Source organism: Ahaetulla prasina, chromosome 1, assembly GCF_028640845.1.
Source record: "Ahaetulla prasina isolate Xishuangbanna chromosome 1, ASM2864084v1, whole genome shotgun sequence".
Classification (NCBI taxonomy): Eukaryota; Metazoa; Chordata; class Lepidosauria; order Squamata; family Colubridae; genus Ahaetulla; species Ahaetulla prasina.
Window position 1 is genome coordinate 51,587,953 of NC_080539.1, and position 17,807 is coordinate 51,605,759.

The 17,807-nt window shown below is 37.8% G+C and overlaps 1 protein-coding gene across 5 annotated transcripts in view; it reads left to right on the forward strand.

Annotated features, from left to right (window-relative positions):
• Positions 1–17,673, forward strand: part of PREPL (prolyl endopeptidase like) — a 41,678-nt gene extending 24,005 nt beyond the window's left edge. The window contains exons 10-16 of one of the 5 annotated variants that reach the window (XM_058165215.1): positions 2,849–3,052; positions 3,729–3,904; positions 7,223–7,439; positions 10,079–10,228; positions 14,004–14,136; positions 15,991–16,076; positions 17,413–17,673. In XM_058165215.1, the coding sequence (XP_058021198.1) occupies positions 2,849–3,052; positions 3,729–3,904; positions 7,223–7,439; positions 10,079–10,228; positions 14,004–14,136; positions 15,991–16,076; positions 17,413–17,469 (1,023 nt within the window). In that variant the 3' untranslated portion in view covers positions 17,470–17,673. Of the gene's footprint in view, positions 1–2,848; positions 3,053–3,728; positions 3,905–7,222; positions 7,440–10,078; positions 10,229–14,003; positions 14,137–15,990; positions 16,077–17,412 lie in introns of those variants that run through there. The other 4 variants (XM_058165217.1, XR_009152949.1, XR_009152950.1 and 1 more) reach the window with 4 other exon arrangements.
• Positions 17,674–17,807: the final 134 nt, after the last annotated feature.

Below are 17,807 nucleotides of genomic sequence, written 5' to 3' on the forward strand. Positions count from 1 at the left end.
GGTTCGCCTGATCCGCCAGTTGCGTCCCTTCCTGGACCGGGATGCCCTATGCATGGTCACTCATGCTCTCGTTACCTCTCGCTTGGACTACTGCAATGCTCTCTACATGGGGCTCCCCTTGAAGAGCACTCGGAGACTCCAGCTAGTCCAGAATGCGGCTGCGCGGGTTATTGAGGGAGCGGTTCGGAGCTCCCATGTAACACCGATCCTGCGCAGACTGCACTGGCTACCTGTTGTCTTCCGGGTGCGCTTCAAGGTATTGGTTACCATCTTCAAAGCGCTCCATGGCTTAGGACCGGGATACTTACGGGACCGTCTACTGCCGTCTTCTATCTCCCAGCGACCAGTGCGTTCCCATAGAGAGGGACTCCTTAGGGTGCCATCAGCCAAACAGTGTCGACTGGCAGCCCCCAGGGGGAGGGCCTTCTCTGTGGGGGCTCCTACCCTGTGGAACGAGCTTCCCCTTGGACTTCGACAATTACCTGACCTTAGGACCTTTCGCCGTGAACTTAAAACCTATTTATTTCGTATGGCTGGACTGGCTTGATTTTTAAAATTTTAATTTAATTTAATGGGTTTTAAATTTCTATAATTTTATAGGGTGTAATTTGTATTTTAAATTTTCTGACTAATTGAATAAGTTTTTTAAGGGTTGTTTTTAATATTGTATGTGCCTGTGTTTGTATTTTATTTAGTTGTTCACCGCCCTGAGTCCTTCGGGAGAAGGACGGTATACAAATTAAAATATTATTATTATTATTATTATTATTATTATTATTATTATTATTATTATTATTATTATTATTATTAATAATAATAATAATAATAATAGTAATAGTAATAGTAATAGTAATAATTTTCAAAATGAATTCTTTTATTAAATTCAGAGTAAAGTAAATTGTATTTATCCAAAGATTTTCAGAGAAGAAGAATTTTAATAAAAAAATAAATACATTGTGTCCTTTACACACACTGCTAATTAGAGGCCCCTGGTTCATAGAGTAAGGCAGTTAGCCCACATTGCATTTCTAAACATTAAGTATCTAACTTTTGAAATTAGAACTGTCATACCTTCAACACAGTAGACTTTGGGAAATAACCTGTTGGTGTGTTGGATGGGGTGTAGTCATAATAGGCTGAGGATATTTGTACCATTAATATGGTTATTAATAATAACCATATATATAATTATTTTCTGCATGCTTTTCCCTGGCTTGGATTATATACCCAACTACTATTAGACTATCAACATCATGATTATTGAGTAGCAATGAAGATTCCAAGCATGCTTTGAGGGTAGTTATTAGTGTAGCTAAATTATCTAGTTTCTCGTTGTTTGTCAGAATATTTTGCTACTTCAGCAAAAAAATCATATTACCTTATTAGCACCAGTCCTAAAGAATAGCTACTCTGCAAAATCGGACTATAGCATCAGCTTCCCTGGTTCCTTAGAATCTGATGTAGTGATGGAATAAAAAACATCCATATCAAATCCATAGCATGTTTTCTTTTAGTTCGTTCCTTCTTGCTGACACAGAGCAAGCAGATTGTGACTTGCAACTTTACTCCTTACTTAGTAGTTAACAGACCTATTTCTTAATTATCATTTTGAGAAATTAATCTTACCCAATGCTTATCAAATAAAGCAAAAACAAAATAAATAATGGTACTTATGCATACATTAAACATTAGGTGAAACCTTGGTGGACTTCAATTTGTAAAAAATTTACACAGCAAATTGTAGAAGTTTTGCATGAATAAAAAACATTTTAATTAACAAAGCATTTTGGTAACACCTGGATCAGTTAAAATCCGTTATATTTCTTTGTCTAGAGCATCATCTTACTTAATCAGGTTTTCTATAACTTTAAAAATCAAAGGGTTCTTTTGAAAACATAGGTTAACTTCTGCCTTACTATTCAGTTATCTGCAAATATTTTAAATTTCACTTAGCATGATTGCAATAAGATTGTAAGCTTATACACTCTCTACTTTGCTAATTGTAGCAGTCAAGTTAAATATAGTGCCCATTTTATAAGGTTTTTTTAGTCTTTTTAGATTGATCCTCTTCAGGTTTTAATCAATTACACAGAGTGCAGTTTTTCTGTGTAAAGCTTTTTGACTCTGACTGCCTCAATTTCCAAAAGCCTTTATCAACCCAGTAACCAGAACTTCTTAAAAGAAAGTAAGCAGTGGGTAAGAGACCCTGCTGCTCTCAGAGAATGAATCTTGATTCCTTTCATTTCTAGGAGTGTTAAGTCTTAAAACATAATAGCCCTGAGTTTCCGAATGTAGCTGTGCCAAAAAAATAATTTTGTTCTTCACAATGGCTAACGCTGGGAACAGAGTCAGAGGCAAGGATTGTAAGTGGCTGAGCACCCCAAAGCCAATGTAAGGCCTCAGTGCAATAACAGACACTGACTTGGCTGGGTTTCAAGCTGGATAGAGTGAAAGAGCAGACTGAGGGGCAAGAAGAAAGATTTTTTTAAAACTTTCTGATAACGTAGAAGAGTGCAAGGAGAAAACTTGTATTTTAACTATATTTTTTTAGTGCCCCAATATCACTTTTATCGACATTGCCTAATATTTTGCCACCTCTGATTATTTCAAAATATTTTTATTTCCATTTGCATTATTTATTGAATGTCATTTAAGCAGCTTTTAGGGAAAGTAATTGAATTGTTGTACTCGTTATAGTGAGGCCCTGCTTTTTACTGGGGTATGTGAAGCACCTCTTGGCCAGTAAGATTCAAATTCTATTATCAGACTGGAAACTACAACATATAGTTCAACAGAAAAAAAAAACCAAAAGACTGGGCAAATATTAATAATTTCTGTTGTTTTCTAGCTACCTGCTTGGGCCTGTTCACTAGAATTGGAACCTAATTCTGACTATACTGCCAACACTTGCTATTTTTGGCTCATGTCTCCTCTTCAGTCTCCAGTTCGTTTTGCATATTCATTGATGGAAAAGAGCCTTATTGAATTTACTGAGCAAGAAGTACCAATTACAGAAAATTGTAAAACTGTACGTCTAGAAGCTAAGAGCAAGGTAAGCTCTTGTCTTCTTAGCCTCTTATAAACAGGACTTGGAATGTTGTTGTTTTTAAATCCCTAACCAGTAGAGCTATTGCTGTTTCTCTGCTGTCTGAAGGGTTAACATTTCTTTTTGTAAGATCTGCTTTTAAGAAACATGAAGGCAAAGTTGTTATGCTTTTTCCCAATAAGCCTGGCTTGAAATGAAGTGGTCTTATTTTCCTTGCTGTCAGGAGAAAAATTCCCCCCAAAGAAAGCAAGTGCTAACATATAACATACGAATGTTAATCTATATGATAATAATCTCCCAGTTGAGGCACAACTTTTCTTGAAATAAGAAAAATAATGCTGCAACCTGTTGTATTTTTCAGTCATATAGCAGAGAATTCCTAGCAGATATTTAAGTTTATTTCTGCTGCTACATTCAGTGGGAAGATCACAATGCAGAAGGTGCAGGAGGAACGGGCTGCTTTCATGTTTTATACACTTCTCATGAATTATATTTAATGAGCTTTATGCTCTATATCAGTAAACAAATCCTGAAGCAATCCCAACTTTCTTTTTTATTTTCTGAGAGTTTTGTACAAAATGTCAAAGAATGCTAGAATAAATGAAAATTGAACTTTTCTTTTGATTTTATAATTTGCAAATTTCTAAATACACTTTATTCTTATATGTTCCCACATTTTCAGGATGAAACTTGGGTACCAATTACAGTTTTTTATAAAAACAATTCTTCACAGCTGCACAAGATGCCACTTCTGGTCCATGTTTATGGAGCTTATGGAATAGATTTGAGCATGACATTTAAAGCAGAGAATCTAATGTTAATCAAAGATGGGTGGATATTAGCTTTTTGCCATGTTAGGTAAGTTTGTAATATTATAAAACTTTTTTGCTTGTTCTTAATATTTCATTGTCAATATGTTTGTGCCTGATGCTGTTACTGCTTAAAGTTTTAGCTCTCTCCTTCAGTAACAACATTTTTATTACATTCACAATTTTTTCCATAAATAACTGTTTTTGCCAGTGTTGGTAGTTATTTGTAATATTATTTGTAATATTATTGCTGATGATTATTTGCTAACATTCTTTGTATGAATTCTAACTTCATCAGAACACAGCTTAGTTCTATGGCTTAGTACCATGTTTAAAAGTTTTTGGATATTTGTCACTCAATTCTCAGCATGAGTCTTTAATTTCTAAGAAATAATGTAATGTACATTATTTCACAGGAATAATTTATATTCTGCTCAGCACAGAAATTGTAAATGACATGCTTACTATCTTTTAAATACTATTTAAATACAATAATATACCAAATTCTATTTTACCTTCTCTACTTTTTACTGAAAAGAATTATACTGTCCTTATGGTTAGTACCATATAGTAAACTTTCAGCTATTTTACATGGTTCTAAATTATTCAACTGAAGGAAAATAACGCCACATTTATTTTAAAATTTAAAATTTATCCACATCTATTTTAAAATTTGAAAACTACATGTTTTAACAAAACAATCTCATATTAGCATGCTTAGAATATTTCAGAATGTCTAATCCTTAATTCAGTTAAAAAGACATACTAGAATGTAATAATTTAAAAGTATTAAAAATATGATTATCTATGCCCTGTCCTAAAACAGTGCTTTGGAATTTAAATGGTTTATTTAAATAAAATTATGTATGTGTTTTTAATTCATGAATTTATTCACTCCTTTAATCACTTCTATTCAAATGTTACTAGCGATTTACTCTATTTTATAACTGATCATGTATATCCCCAAAAATATATCAGCATCTTTGGATCCAATTTGGAGAAACCCCAAAACATGATCTGTTAACATTGCAGTCACAAAGCTATGCATCGCAAACCCAATAAGCACAAGAAAATGGGGCTTAGTGGGGGAAAGTTGTGTAGAATTCCAACTGGCACATTTTCATCTATTTAATATCTAATAGTTGTTCATGTTTTTCATGCTCTCTTGGGTTTGTGCATTACTTAAACAATTGCAACTTGTATACTGCACAAACCAGAAAGAGGGCTGACAACTTATCTACAAACCCCTCACACCCTGGACATAAACTATTTCAATTTCGTCCCTCAGGACACTGCTATGGGGCATTGTATGCCAAAACAATTAGACACAATGATAGTTTTTACCCCCATGTCATCACTCTGCTAAATACCTAACTCCCACCACACTGTCTTATGCCTAAAAATATTTACCCATGTAGTAGGGCTATATTGCTGTTACCTCTCTCATCTTTTTTATCTTTCCTACTACCTTTTCCTATTGATATCTTACGATTTATCACTTGCTGCTTGTATCTTATGATTTATGATTGTATTTTATGATATCTTATGAATATCTTATGAATCTATGATCTATGACTTATCACTTTGTTGTTTGTATGTACACTGAGAGCTTATGCACCAGAGAAAAATTCCTGGTGTGTCCAATCACACTTGGCCAATAAAGAATGTTCTATTCAATAAAGAATATTCTACTTGCGTATTATTTCATACTTCTTTCTGTAATGTTGTTTATTAGAATAGAGTAGAGTAGAGTAGAGTAGAGTAGAGTAGAGTAGAGTAGAGTAGAGTAGAGTAGAGTAGAGTAGAGTAGAATTTTTATTGGCCAAGTGTGATTGGACATACAAGGAATTTGTCTTGGTGCATATGCTCTCAGTGTACATAAAAGAAAAGATACCTTCATCAAGGTACAACATTTACAACACAAATGATGGTCATAGAGTACAATTTAACACTTAATGATACAACACTTAATGATAAGCATAGGGTACAAATAAGCAATCAGGAACAATCAATATCAATATAAATCATAAGGATTACCAGCAACAAAGTTACAGTCATACAGTCATAAGTGGAAAGAGATTGGTGATGGGAACTATGAGAAGATTAATAGTAGTGCAGATTTAGTAAATAGTTTGACAGTGTTGAAGGAATTATTTGTTTAGCAGAGTGATGGCCTTCGGGAAAAAACTGTTCTTGTGTCTAGTTGTTCTGGTGTGCAGTGCTCTATAGCGTCGTTTTGAGGGTAGGAGTTGAAACAGTTTATGTCCTGGATGTGAGGGATCTGTAAATATTTTCACGGCCCTCTTCTTGATTCGTGCAGTATACAGGTCCTCAATGGAAGGCAGGTTGGTAGCAATTATTTTTTCTGCAGTTCTAATTATCCTCTGAAGTCTGTGTTTTTCTTGTTGGGTTGCAGAACCAAACCAGACAGTTATAGAGGTGCAAATGACAGACTCAATAATTCCTCTGTAGAACTGAATCAGCAGCTCCTTGGGCAGTTTGAGCTTACTGAGTTGGCGCAGAAAGAACATTCTTTGTTGTCCTTTTTTGATGATGTTTTTGATGTTAGCTGTCCATTTTAGATCTTGCGATATGATAGAACCTAGAAATTTGAAGGTTTCTACTGTTGATACTGTGTTGTCTAGTATTGTGAGAGGTGGAAGTATGGAAGGGTTTCTCCTAAAGTCTACCACCATTTCTATGGTTTTGAGTGTGTTCAGTTCCAGATTGTTTCGGTTGCACCACAAGGCTAGTCGTTCGACCTCTCGTCTATATGTGGATTCGTCATTGTCTCGAATGAGACCAATCACTGTTGTGTCATCTGCGAACTTCAGTAGTTTAACAGATGGATCATTGGAGATGCAGTCATTGGTATACAGGGAGAAGTGGGGAGAGCTCACAGCCTTGGGGGACACCTGTGCTAATTGTATTAATTAATTAATTAATTGTATTAAATGTATACAATTAATTTGTAATTGTAATTTGTAATTGTAATTACAAAAAGGAGCAGTGTGATGAGTTGGTTTGCAAGAATGTGTGTTCTCCACCAATAGCAATATGTTGAGAATTGCAAGATCCATGGCTTTTTTGGTACTTGATATCAAGGGACATAATTTCTTATCCAAGAAGAAAATCAAAAACAGTTGCCATGTTGTCCTCCATTTGCAGAAACAGAGAGTGACCGATGCCACATTCAACCCAACCTGATTATTTCTTCTTTAGTTTAATATTTAAACAATACTAACACTTAGGACAGGAATTTTTGATGAAATCATATATATTTATCTAATATTCTTGGATAAATATTAGAATGGGAATAAAGTGCCTCAGGTTTTTTTGTTATTATTACTCTTATTTTAATTGCCAGGGGTGGAGGAGAATTGGGCTTGAGATGGCATAAAAATGGTTGTATGATGAAGAAACACAATGGTATCCAAGACCTCCAGGCCTGCATCACGTTATTGCATGAACTTGGATATTCTCAGCCTATGCAAACAGCCTTAATGAGCATGAGTGCTGGAGGAGTTCTTGCAGGTGCCCTCTGCAATATTGCACCTCATCTTATCAGAGCTGTGGTTTTACAGGTAAGATAATAACTAGTATTTGATTTAAGTCCATCTAGTGCTTTTTCCAGATTAATAGTCAAAGGCTTTTTTTCAATAAACTATTGCCCATCCTCAATAAAGTATAAACCCTAGTGATAACAGAACAATCTCTTGACATCAGGACTATCTTTAAGAATGTCCCTTCTGCTGTTTTAAGTGACAGATAAGCCATACCAAGGTGGAGGAACACTGAAATACATGTGTCTAGTGCTGTTTAAAATTAAAACTAATAACTTGAATTTTATCTGAAAAGTAATTGGAAATCTATGCAGACTGTTCATTATAGGCATAATATTGTATCAAAATATCCATTGTAATATAGTGGTCTAATCTTTTCCAATCAAGCTGCTGCTGCTGCTGCTGTTATTATTATTATTATTATTATTATTATTATTATTATTATTTCTACTATAATACTAATACTATTTCTATTATTGTTCGTTGCACAGTCAGCCAGATGTTCAGACTGGGTTTGGCATTTTTTTCTATCTATCAAGTCCTTTCCAAGGACCTGGGATAGGCAGATGTGGATGGTTGATGGTATTGCCGATATCGTCTGTATGGCTATATTACTAAGAATAGGATGGAAGCTATTCCGAGTAAAGCTGCCTTTTGCAATTAACTGATGGTGAATTTGTCAATGCTTGATGATGTTCAAGTGATGCTTCAGTTGTTTTGGGATTGAACCCAAGGCATCTATTACTATTGGGAAAACCTTTGCTTGCTTTAGCCACAGCCATTCTATTTCTATTTGCAGGTTTTTGTATTTTATGATCTTCTCCAGTTCTTTCTCTTCTCTTCCACTGTTTCCTAGAAGTGCCAAATCCACTAGCCAGACATTTTTGTCTTTCTTATCAGCAATTGTTAAATCCGGGATGTTATGTGCCAGGTGTCTGACTGTTTAAATTCTAAAGTCCCAGAAAAAAATTAGCTTCTTTATTTTCTATGACTTTCTCAATTTTTTGGTCCCACCAGTTCTTGCATGCAGGCAAATGATATTTCTTGATGCATCTTCCAATGCACCTTTATTGCTACTTTGTCATTGCTTGTAGTCAACCTGTGTGATCTTCTTGCAGCAGCTAACCAGGTTATTCACTGTTTCTTCAACTTCTTTGCATAGGTGACATTTGGTATCTGTTGATCTCTTCTTAATTCTGGGTTTGTATGCATTTATTCTTGAGGCTTGGTCTTGTGCAGCCAGAATTAACTCCTCAGTCTCTTTCTTCAGCTTTCCTGCTCTTGGCCATTGCCAGTTCTTGTTGTTGTTGTTGAAGTTTCTGGGCACTCTTTGAGGCAAATTAACAGAATAACAGAGTTGGAAGAGACTTTGGAGGTATTTTAGTCCAATCCCCTGCTCAAGGAGGAAATCCTATATCAATTCAAATAAACAGAAGTATTTAAAGTGATGATGTAACAAAGTGTCAGGCTTTGGTGATTATGATTTGGTTGCAAATCACAGTCCCTGACATTATATATTTTAATTAGTCTGCCATGTTCAGCTTTGGTTAAAGAGTATCAGCCACAGTGTGACCCAGCTTGATAAAAATGCTGTTTACTAGAATCAACACATACAATTGATTACTGTCTATCTGTGAAGTTATACATTATATATATGTATGTGAACACACACACACACACACACACACACACAGTATATAAAACAAAGCAAAGTTTAGGTTTTGCCTTCCAGTAGTATCCTATGCGAGTTTGGCTCAGTAGGTAACATGATGGATTGCATTAGCTTTCTTCTGAAGCCAATACTTTCTATATAATCTATTACAATTGCCCATTTCTTTCATGGTTATATCCAGAAAAAGGACCAGCTTGACATTTGACATTGACAAGTTTGACATTCTCCACCTCCTACTGAGGCTCTTGCCATTATGAAGTGGTGGCCTTCTAAACCATCTGCCCCTGCTGTTCTCCTCCGCTTGTTTCTTTCTATTAAGCCCTGAGCAATTTGGCAATGATAAGGAGCAAACTGGGCATGGAAGTAACAGGAAGACAAATCATTAGCAGAAACAGTGAAGGAAGTTGTCCAAGTGCCCTCAACCTCTAGAATTGGCAGTATTGTGCTTAACCAGATTTTCAAGGAGAAAATCGCTCCTTCAGATTTGAGGAAATAAAGAAATAGAGTGGCAGTTACAATACTAAGAGATCAAGCTGATAGAAGAAGTGAAGCAATGCTGGTCTAGGATTGGCGGAATCATCTGCAGTTGAATCAGTTCTTGGGTCAGGACAATTGAGCATTACAGTAAGTGAGGAGTAAAGTAATTTTGTATATCTGCAATAACCAAATATGGTTTGTTTGATTTTCGCCTATCAGGTAATGCGTACACACTATGCTCTGAAACTAAAACTTATAGCTTAGCATATTATGCAGATGTTTTACTCACGGTTAAAAACACTTTGGCTTAGCATGATACTTTACTCTAGTCTTCATGTATGATTAAAGAAGTTGCCTTTTTTCTTGTATCTTTAACCGCTAATATTCCAAAGTTTTACTTTTTACTTCCCACAAATTAAATATACTTTTTAAAAAAAACAGGCTTATTTCTGGGATCTGCTTCACTCATGTAAAACCTATATGAGAAAAAAAGTTTTTATTTTCTTTATAGGCACCTTTTCTAGATATTTTAAATACAATGCTGGACCCTTGTCTTCCTTTGACTATTGAGGAACAAGAAGAATGGGGAGATCCAGTGGGAGACGAGTCCTGCAAAGAATATATTAAAAGTTATTGTCCATACCAAAATATTAAGCCACAGGTACTATTGCATTTTGTGCTGATTAAATATTATTGTACCGTACATAACTAAAATGTTAAGTTTAGAGAATTGTTCAGACAATTTAATGAAATCCACTCAAAATGAAGAGAAACTAAAACTAAGCATAATGAAGCATATAACTTATACTTCTAAAAAGCAGATTTCAATAGGTAATAATAAGTAGGATTCTGTGGCAGGAGTAACTAATGGGAAAAGGAACTCAGCGGGGTGGGAGTTCTTAAAAGGAGAAGATACTAAAGGCACAGCTACAAACAGTTTCAGTGGTGGGGAAGGGGAAATGGAGGAGAGAAGAAGCCACCACCGCAGGGAGACAGAACAAATGCGCTGGTTCCGTCCCAGGCGCCTGATGGACCCGGAGAGGTTCCTGACGGAGCTTGGGCCGTTTCCCGAGCACCTGGCCCACGACACGACTGAAGAACTAGTTGCGGCCTGGGAACAGGCCGTGGCTGGAGCTTTGGACCATGTCGTGCCTTTGCGGCCTCTGACCTGGCGGTTGTCTCAACCAGCTCCTTGGTTCTCCGAGGAGCTGAGGGAGATGAAGTGCCGGAGAAGACGCCTAGAGAGTGTCTGGAGATCCAGCCGTTCTGAGGCTGACCGGACACTAGTTAGGTCCTATAGTAGGACCTACCTAGTGGCACTGAGGGATGTGAAGCGTTCCTACGTTTCCTCCCTCATTGCATCGGCAGATAACCGCCCGGCCGCCCTGTTTCGGTGACCCGCTCTCTCCTTCAACAGGAGGGGCGGGAGGACCCCCTACAAGGGCGTGCCGAGGAGTTTAACGGTTATCTATACGACAAAATCGTTCAGCTTCGAGACGGATTGGATCAAAATTGGGTAGATCCAGGCGAGGGTTCCGAGATCTGTCTTGTTGAGGTGGTTTGGGATGACTTTGATCCTGTGACTCCCAAGGACATGGACAGGTTGCTGGGTAGGCTGAACGCCACCACATGTTTACTGGATCCGTGCCCCTCCTGGTTAGTACTGGCTACTCAGGAGGTGACACGAGGCTGGCTCCAGGGGATTACAAATGCTTCTTTGCGGGAGGGGGTCTTTCCCGCTGCCTTGAAAGAGGCGGTGGTGAGACCCCTCCTCAAGAAGCCTTCCCTGGACCCAGCTGTTTTAGGGAATTACCGGCCAGTCTCCAATCTTCGCTTCACGGCGAAGGTTGTAGAGAGTGTGGTGGCATGTCAGCTACCCCAGTACCTGGATGAAGCTGTCTATCTAGACCCGTTCCAGTCCGGCTTCCGGCCCGGATACAGTACGGAGACAGCTTTGGTCGCACTGGTGGATGATCTCTGGAGGGCCAGGGATAGGGGTTATTCCTCTGCCCTGGTCCTATTAGACCTCTCAGCGGCTTTTGATACCATCGACCATGGTATCCTGCTGCGCCGGTTGGAGGGGTTGGGAGTGGGAGGCACCGTTTATCGGTGGTCCCCCCCCTACCCCCCTGACCGGACGCAGACGGTGTTGACAGGGGGGCAGAGATCGACTCCAAGGTGCCTCATGTGTGGGGTGCCGCAGGGGTCGATTCTCTCACCCCTCCTGTTCAACATCTATATGAAGCCGCTGGGTGAGATCATCAGTGGCTTTGGGGTGAGATACCAACTGTACGCTGATGACACTCAGCTGTACTTTTCCACCCCGGGCCACCCCAGTGAAGCTGTCGAAGTGCTGTCCCGGTGTTTGGAAGCCGTACGGGTCTGGATGGGGAGGAACAGGCTCAAACTTAATCCCTCCAAGACGGAGTGGCTGTGGATGCCGGCATCTCGGTACAGTCAGCTGCAGATGCAGCTGTCTGTCGGGGGTGAGTCATTGGCCCCGATGGAGAAGGTACGCAACTTGGGCGTGCTCCTGGATGGTCGGTTGTCCTTTGAAGATCATTTGGCGACCGTCTCCAGGAGAGCTTTTTATCAGGTTCGCCTGATCCGCCAGTTGCGTCCCTTCCTGGACCGGGATGCCTTATGCACGGTCACTCATGCTCTCGTTACCTCTCGCCTGGACTACTGCAATGCTCTCTATATGGGGCTCCCTTTGAAGAGCACCTGGAGACTTCAGCTAGTTCAGAACGCGGCTGCGCGGGTTATTGAGGGAGCGGTTCGGAGCTCCCACATAACACCTATCCTGCGCAGACTGCACTGGCTACCTATTGTTTTCCGGGTGCGCTTCAAGGTATTGGTTACCACCTTTAAAGCGCTCCATGGCTTAGGACCGGGCTATCTACAGGACCGTCTACTGTCGGCCTCTATCTCCCATCGTCCGGTGTGTTCCCACAGAGAGGGATTCCTCAGGGTGCCGTCAGCCAAACAGTGTCGACTGGCGGCCCCCAGGGGGAGGGCCTTCTCTGTGGGGGCTCCGACCCTGTGGAACGAACTTCTCTTCGGACTTCGACAACTCCCTGACCTTAGGACCTTTCGTCACGAACTTAAAATTTATTTCGTATGGCTGGACTAGCTTGATTTTTACCTTTAAATTTTAATTGAATTTGATGGGTTTTTAAAGTTTCGTAATTTTATGGGGGTGTATGTTATTTTAATATTTGGACAAATTTAAATCAGTTTTTTAAGGGATGTTTTAACTATTGTGTATATCTGTATTTTACCTGCCTGTTCACCGCCCTGAGTCCTTCGGGAGAAGGGCGGTATACAAATTAAAATATACATTCATTCATTCATTCAAGGTTGACTCAGCCTTCCACCCTTTATAAGGTAGGTAAAATGAGGACCCAGATTGTTGGGGGGGCAATAAGTTGACTTTGTAAAAAAATATACAAATAGAATGAGACTATTGCCTTATACATTGTAAGCCGCCCTGAGTCTTCGGAGAAGGGCGGGGTATAAATGTAAACAAAACAAAAAAAAATTCAATGTAGGCGATTAAAAATATCAGTTATGGATCTTCCACTATTCAGTATTTTGATTAATTATTTATATGAAGATGAAAGGTAGTCAAGTTTGCCAATGATACAGAAGTAGGCAGAATACCTAATACCCTAGAAAATAGAAACAAAATGCAAAATGATCTGGAGAGATCTGAGAGACATGCAGAATTTAATTAATAAATACAAATGACAGAATGAAATTTAACAGAGACAAGTGGAAAGTTTATTGCTCATAAAAAAAGAATGACATGTACAAGTACAAGATAGCTTGGTTTGGTAATGCTATTTGGATCACTGTCGCCAAAGTGCAATGGACTACATTGCTACGGTCAAGACTACAATCTAATCAATAGGTATAGCATGACAATGCAGGCAAAACTGATAGAAGGGGATTTAAGGGGGATGTATAAATCTTGAGTAAACAGGTAGCTTTCCCATATCAATTGTGAATAGGTATGGCTGCACCATAAGTTTAGCACTGTCTTGCTTTACCCTCAGATAACCGACTTGCTTGGTTATCTATTTCCAAATGAGGAAAGAGTAGCTTTAGTAGCAGCTAGGACAGGGTTAAAACCAGAGCCAAAGTTTTGTTTCTAGTCTCAGATAAAGAGTTTATGGAGGACTTTCAACAGAAGACAAGTGCAACTGTTTATCAAGTCAGAGATTAGATCTTCTCAAAATTGTCAGCTATGGCTACAGTCTGGATAGATTTTTCATGCATATAATTAATTCTGTTCAAAGCTTTCTTTTCTGCTGACATGGTAAAGCAACTTCCACCAAGTTAAAAATTAATGCCTGCACAGATTGGTATCAATAATTCCATCCTGCTAACTCAGACATTTCCTTTCCTGCTCTCACATTTTTTTTTCTTTTTAGAATTACCCTTCTCTTTTTATCACAGTTTCTGAAAAGGATCAACGAGTTCCCATGGCAGGGTTGTTAAGATACATCAATAAACTTAGAAAAGCTGTACAAGATCATGCCAAAAGCAACAATTCAGATGATAAAGGTAGCACTAAGAATTTCTAGATCACATTTGGGGTATGGTTAATGAAACAGTTGCAAATGTTTGTCCAATCCACCAAAAAGAAGCCTATGGAAGTAGTCATGATAAGTATGTTTTCCATAAAACTAAAAGTCCAGTTTAGGAGCAAGAACAAAACTGCAGCATTGCTCTCTTCTTTCAAAAATTGGAGAAAAGGAAAAATGCATTGGCCTCCTACCAGATAATTTGGGTTAAGAAACCAGATTAATTTTAGCAAACCTTTCATGGAATAGACTACATATATCCATGCTCTTTTTTCTTCTTCAGTGAACTAAGATTTATCAAATTAGGATCATGATGCTAAATTAGACCAATTAGTGTTTTATGTAAGTGGCCCTTGTTTTTAAATTGGACTTTTCAGCATATTTCATCCTGTTGGAACAGGGATTGCATGTATACATACATAACCTGATTTGTTGACATATATTAATTGTATTGGAAAAGATAGTATGTGTTACATGCAATAAATTAACATTTAGATAAAACATAGTAGTTGTAACATCCAGAAATAAGTCCGCTTTCAGAGAGGAAATTATTAACACAGAAATAGATAAATTAATCAAATTATTCATTTTCAATATTTGTCTTCATATTTGAACAGATTTTTAGTATTAAAGCAAATATTCTATTTCATCATTCATATAGTTGCCAAAAATACTTAGCATTCCGTTGTTTTTCTCTGACTGATGTGCAATTTTAATTCACCTATTGAAAAATAGATATAGATAAACAGATAGATATAGATATAGAACAATTTCCCCTATCAGTCCTTCAGCTAATATCTGACTTCAAATGATTCATCAAGAATATTGTGTATTCTGTATGAGCATCTGTTCAAAAAGAGGAGAGAATTCGTAGCCAGCATATAGTAACCATTAGTATAAGCAAACTGCTCATGGTTATCAATTGTAAATGATATGTTTCCACATATTGTATGAAGTGCTTGATAATTATGGTAAAAGTAATATTAAAAAATAGTATAACTGGAACATATTTTTATTGAGAAGTAAACACCAATCACATTCTTTCCAAGGCGAGCATATATATCCTGAGCACATGTACTAAAATAAGCCCCCCACCGGAAAATAAGCCCTCCCCGAAAATATTTAAATATATGCACAGCCAGTCCCCGCCATTTCCTCTGGTTAGGGTTAGAGAGACAGAGCTGGAAATCAGGTTCTTACCTTGCCCCGTCTTGCTCCACGCACCCCAAAGTAATAAGACATCCCCAAAAATAAGGCCAAGCATTATTTCAGGGTTCAAAAAAATATAAGACAGGGTCTTATTTTCAGGGAAATACAACACAATAATTCCCATTATACAATTATACAATTTGTGAGATATTAAAATAGGGATACAAGTTTAAAAGGCATTTTCCGCCTGAATTTTGTTCATGTGATGTGGGAACATTGCAGCAGCCTCAACTTCAGTCAGTGGTCATAAGTCCTTTTTTCAGTGCCGTCATCATTTTGAACGGTTACTAAATGAACGTTCAAAGGACTACCTGTATTAGTTATTGAGAAACCTATCCTCTGAATATTTGGCCCCCAAAAATATCTGAAATGTTCTCCTGTTGTGAAAATGAATTGGAATAAATAGGTAGAGGACACTAGTAAATTATTTCCTGCATACCACCAGGCAGCAAATGTTCAAACAGCGATAGAAAAATACCCAGAGGTGCTTTTCAAAAGGCAACCAGACTTCCTTGGGTTTTTTCTTTGAAAACATTGTTACTAATATGCATGGTTATTTAAGTTTCAGAATAGAATATTTCCTGTCCTATTAATGTAGATTGCATTTGATATATTTTGGTTTCAGGATCTCCTCAGATGCCTAATATTATCTTAGATATTCAACCAGGAGGCAGCCATTGTTCTCCAATGTATGAGGATTCTTTAAAACAGGTAGAGATATCCTTTACAATGGATAGAGTCACAAATTAATACTATAACCTGTGAAGATAATCATTGGTCCTCTGAAATATCTTTTCCACTTCTGTATATGCAAACCTTTTCACCTACCAAATCATAATCTCCCCCATTTAGGATGTGTAGCTCTTTTTTTATAAACAGGAATTTGTTGTAGTCATTGAGAAAGGATTCTAGGTTTCACAGATATAAAAATGTATCTTATCATAATCCATTAAGTGAATACTTTTGAAATAAACATTATTTTGAAAAATGTTATTCCCAATCCAGGGTTGTAGATGTCAAATTGTCACCGGTAGCACTAAACATTATCAGGAAACGGGGCGGGGCAACTTGGAGGAGGAAAGATGCACAGAGATTAGACTCATTCATCTTCCTTCTCACGAAACTGTAGATTGGCTAAATCTGCATGGGATTCAGCCTCTTGGATCATATTACAGTGACTGAGGAAGATCTTCCCACTAACTGGCTGGTACTAACAATATACAAGGGCTTGTCTATAAGTATATCAGGGCTGTACTTTGCACTTTATATAGTGCAAAATTCAGAATCTGTCATATTGGATAGAAAGGATCCTTCTTCCTATAAAAGCTTCACATTCAGTAGAAAAATTACGCTGTTGAAAAGGAACCGCAATGGTCTATGTTGATTTCTCTCCAACATCAGTCTTCTTTGTTTATTGAAAAATCTGTTGAGGTGGTTGACGGAATGTCTAGAACAGCAAGGAAAATAATGCTAGGGATTCTCAAGGAGATGAGAAACTGTATCCAAATTGTAACTTGCAGTCTTTTATAGATTTAAGTATGTAAAAACACAACTTACGCAAATAATGCATCCTTTTTTTTTCTTGTTGTGTTTAAATATTTTTAAAGTATAGATGTGAACTTTTTGCCTACTATAGAAGATACACATGCTCACATGAAAGTACTTCAACCACAGGCTACGATCGAAAGAAGCAAAGCAATTTTGAAAGCATTTTGTGACACCAGCTTCAGCGTTGGCTGCTGTTGTTCTGGTCACAAGCTGTGTTATACTTGACAGTAATGCTCAATTCACAGAAAGCTTTCCAGATATCGGTGAAAAGCCCATTACAGTAGCTGCCATTTTCTAAAGAGAATTCGGCAGGAAAAACTCTGATTACTCTTCAGACTGCAGACAAACCCCCATGATTATCCCCAGTGTTACAGGAGCACGAATAGCACTTCAAGGAGACCATCAATTGGGGTGGAAAGAGCTACAGAAAATACATTTCTAAAGTGTGCAAAAAGTTATGAGTACTGTGTTCTATACTAACTATTTTTAATTCTTTTAGGTTGCAACACAACTAGCATTTCTATATAGTGAGCTTGGACTTGACAAGCAGGAGTGAAGCCAGACTGGAATTTTTGTCCCTTTTGCAAAGGAGAGGAAAATGATTTGGTTAAATATTCAGAATTACCTGCCCATGTGATTTCTCTAGAACTTTTAACATATTTTGTAAACTAAATTTATCCTGTGTTTTCCTGAAGAAAAGGCAAGACACTTCTCCAAGTTCAGACGGCTTTCTTAACCTCAATAAAATTGTTTGTTTGAATTTGACTTCCTTTCCTATATTGCAATACATGCAAATGGTTCGTAAGCAATAAACAGAAAGCAGAAAATACAACCAAATTAAGGGGCTAAAAATCAGCAGTTGAAACCGATCAATTTAAAACAATGCTTGAATAA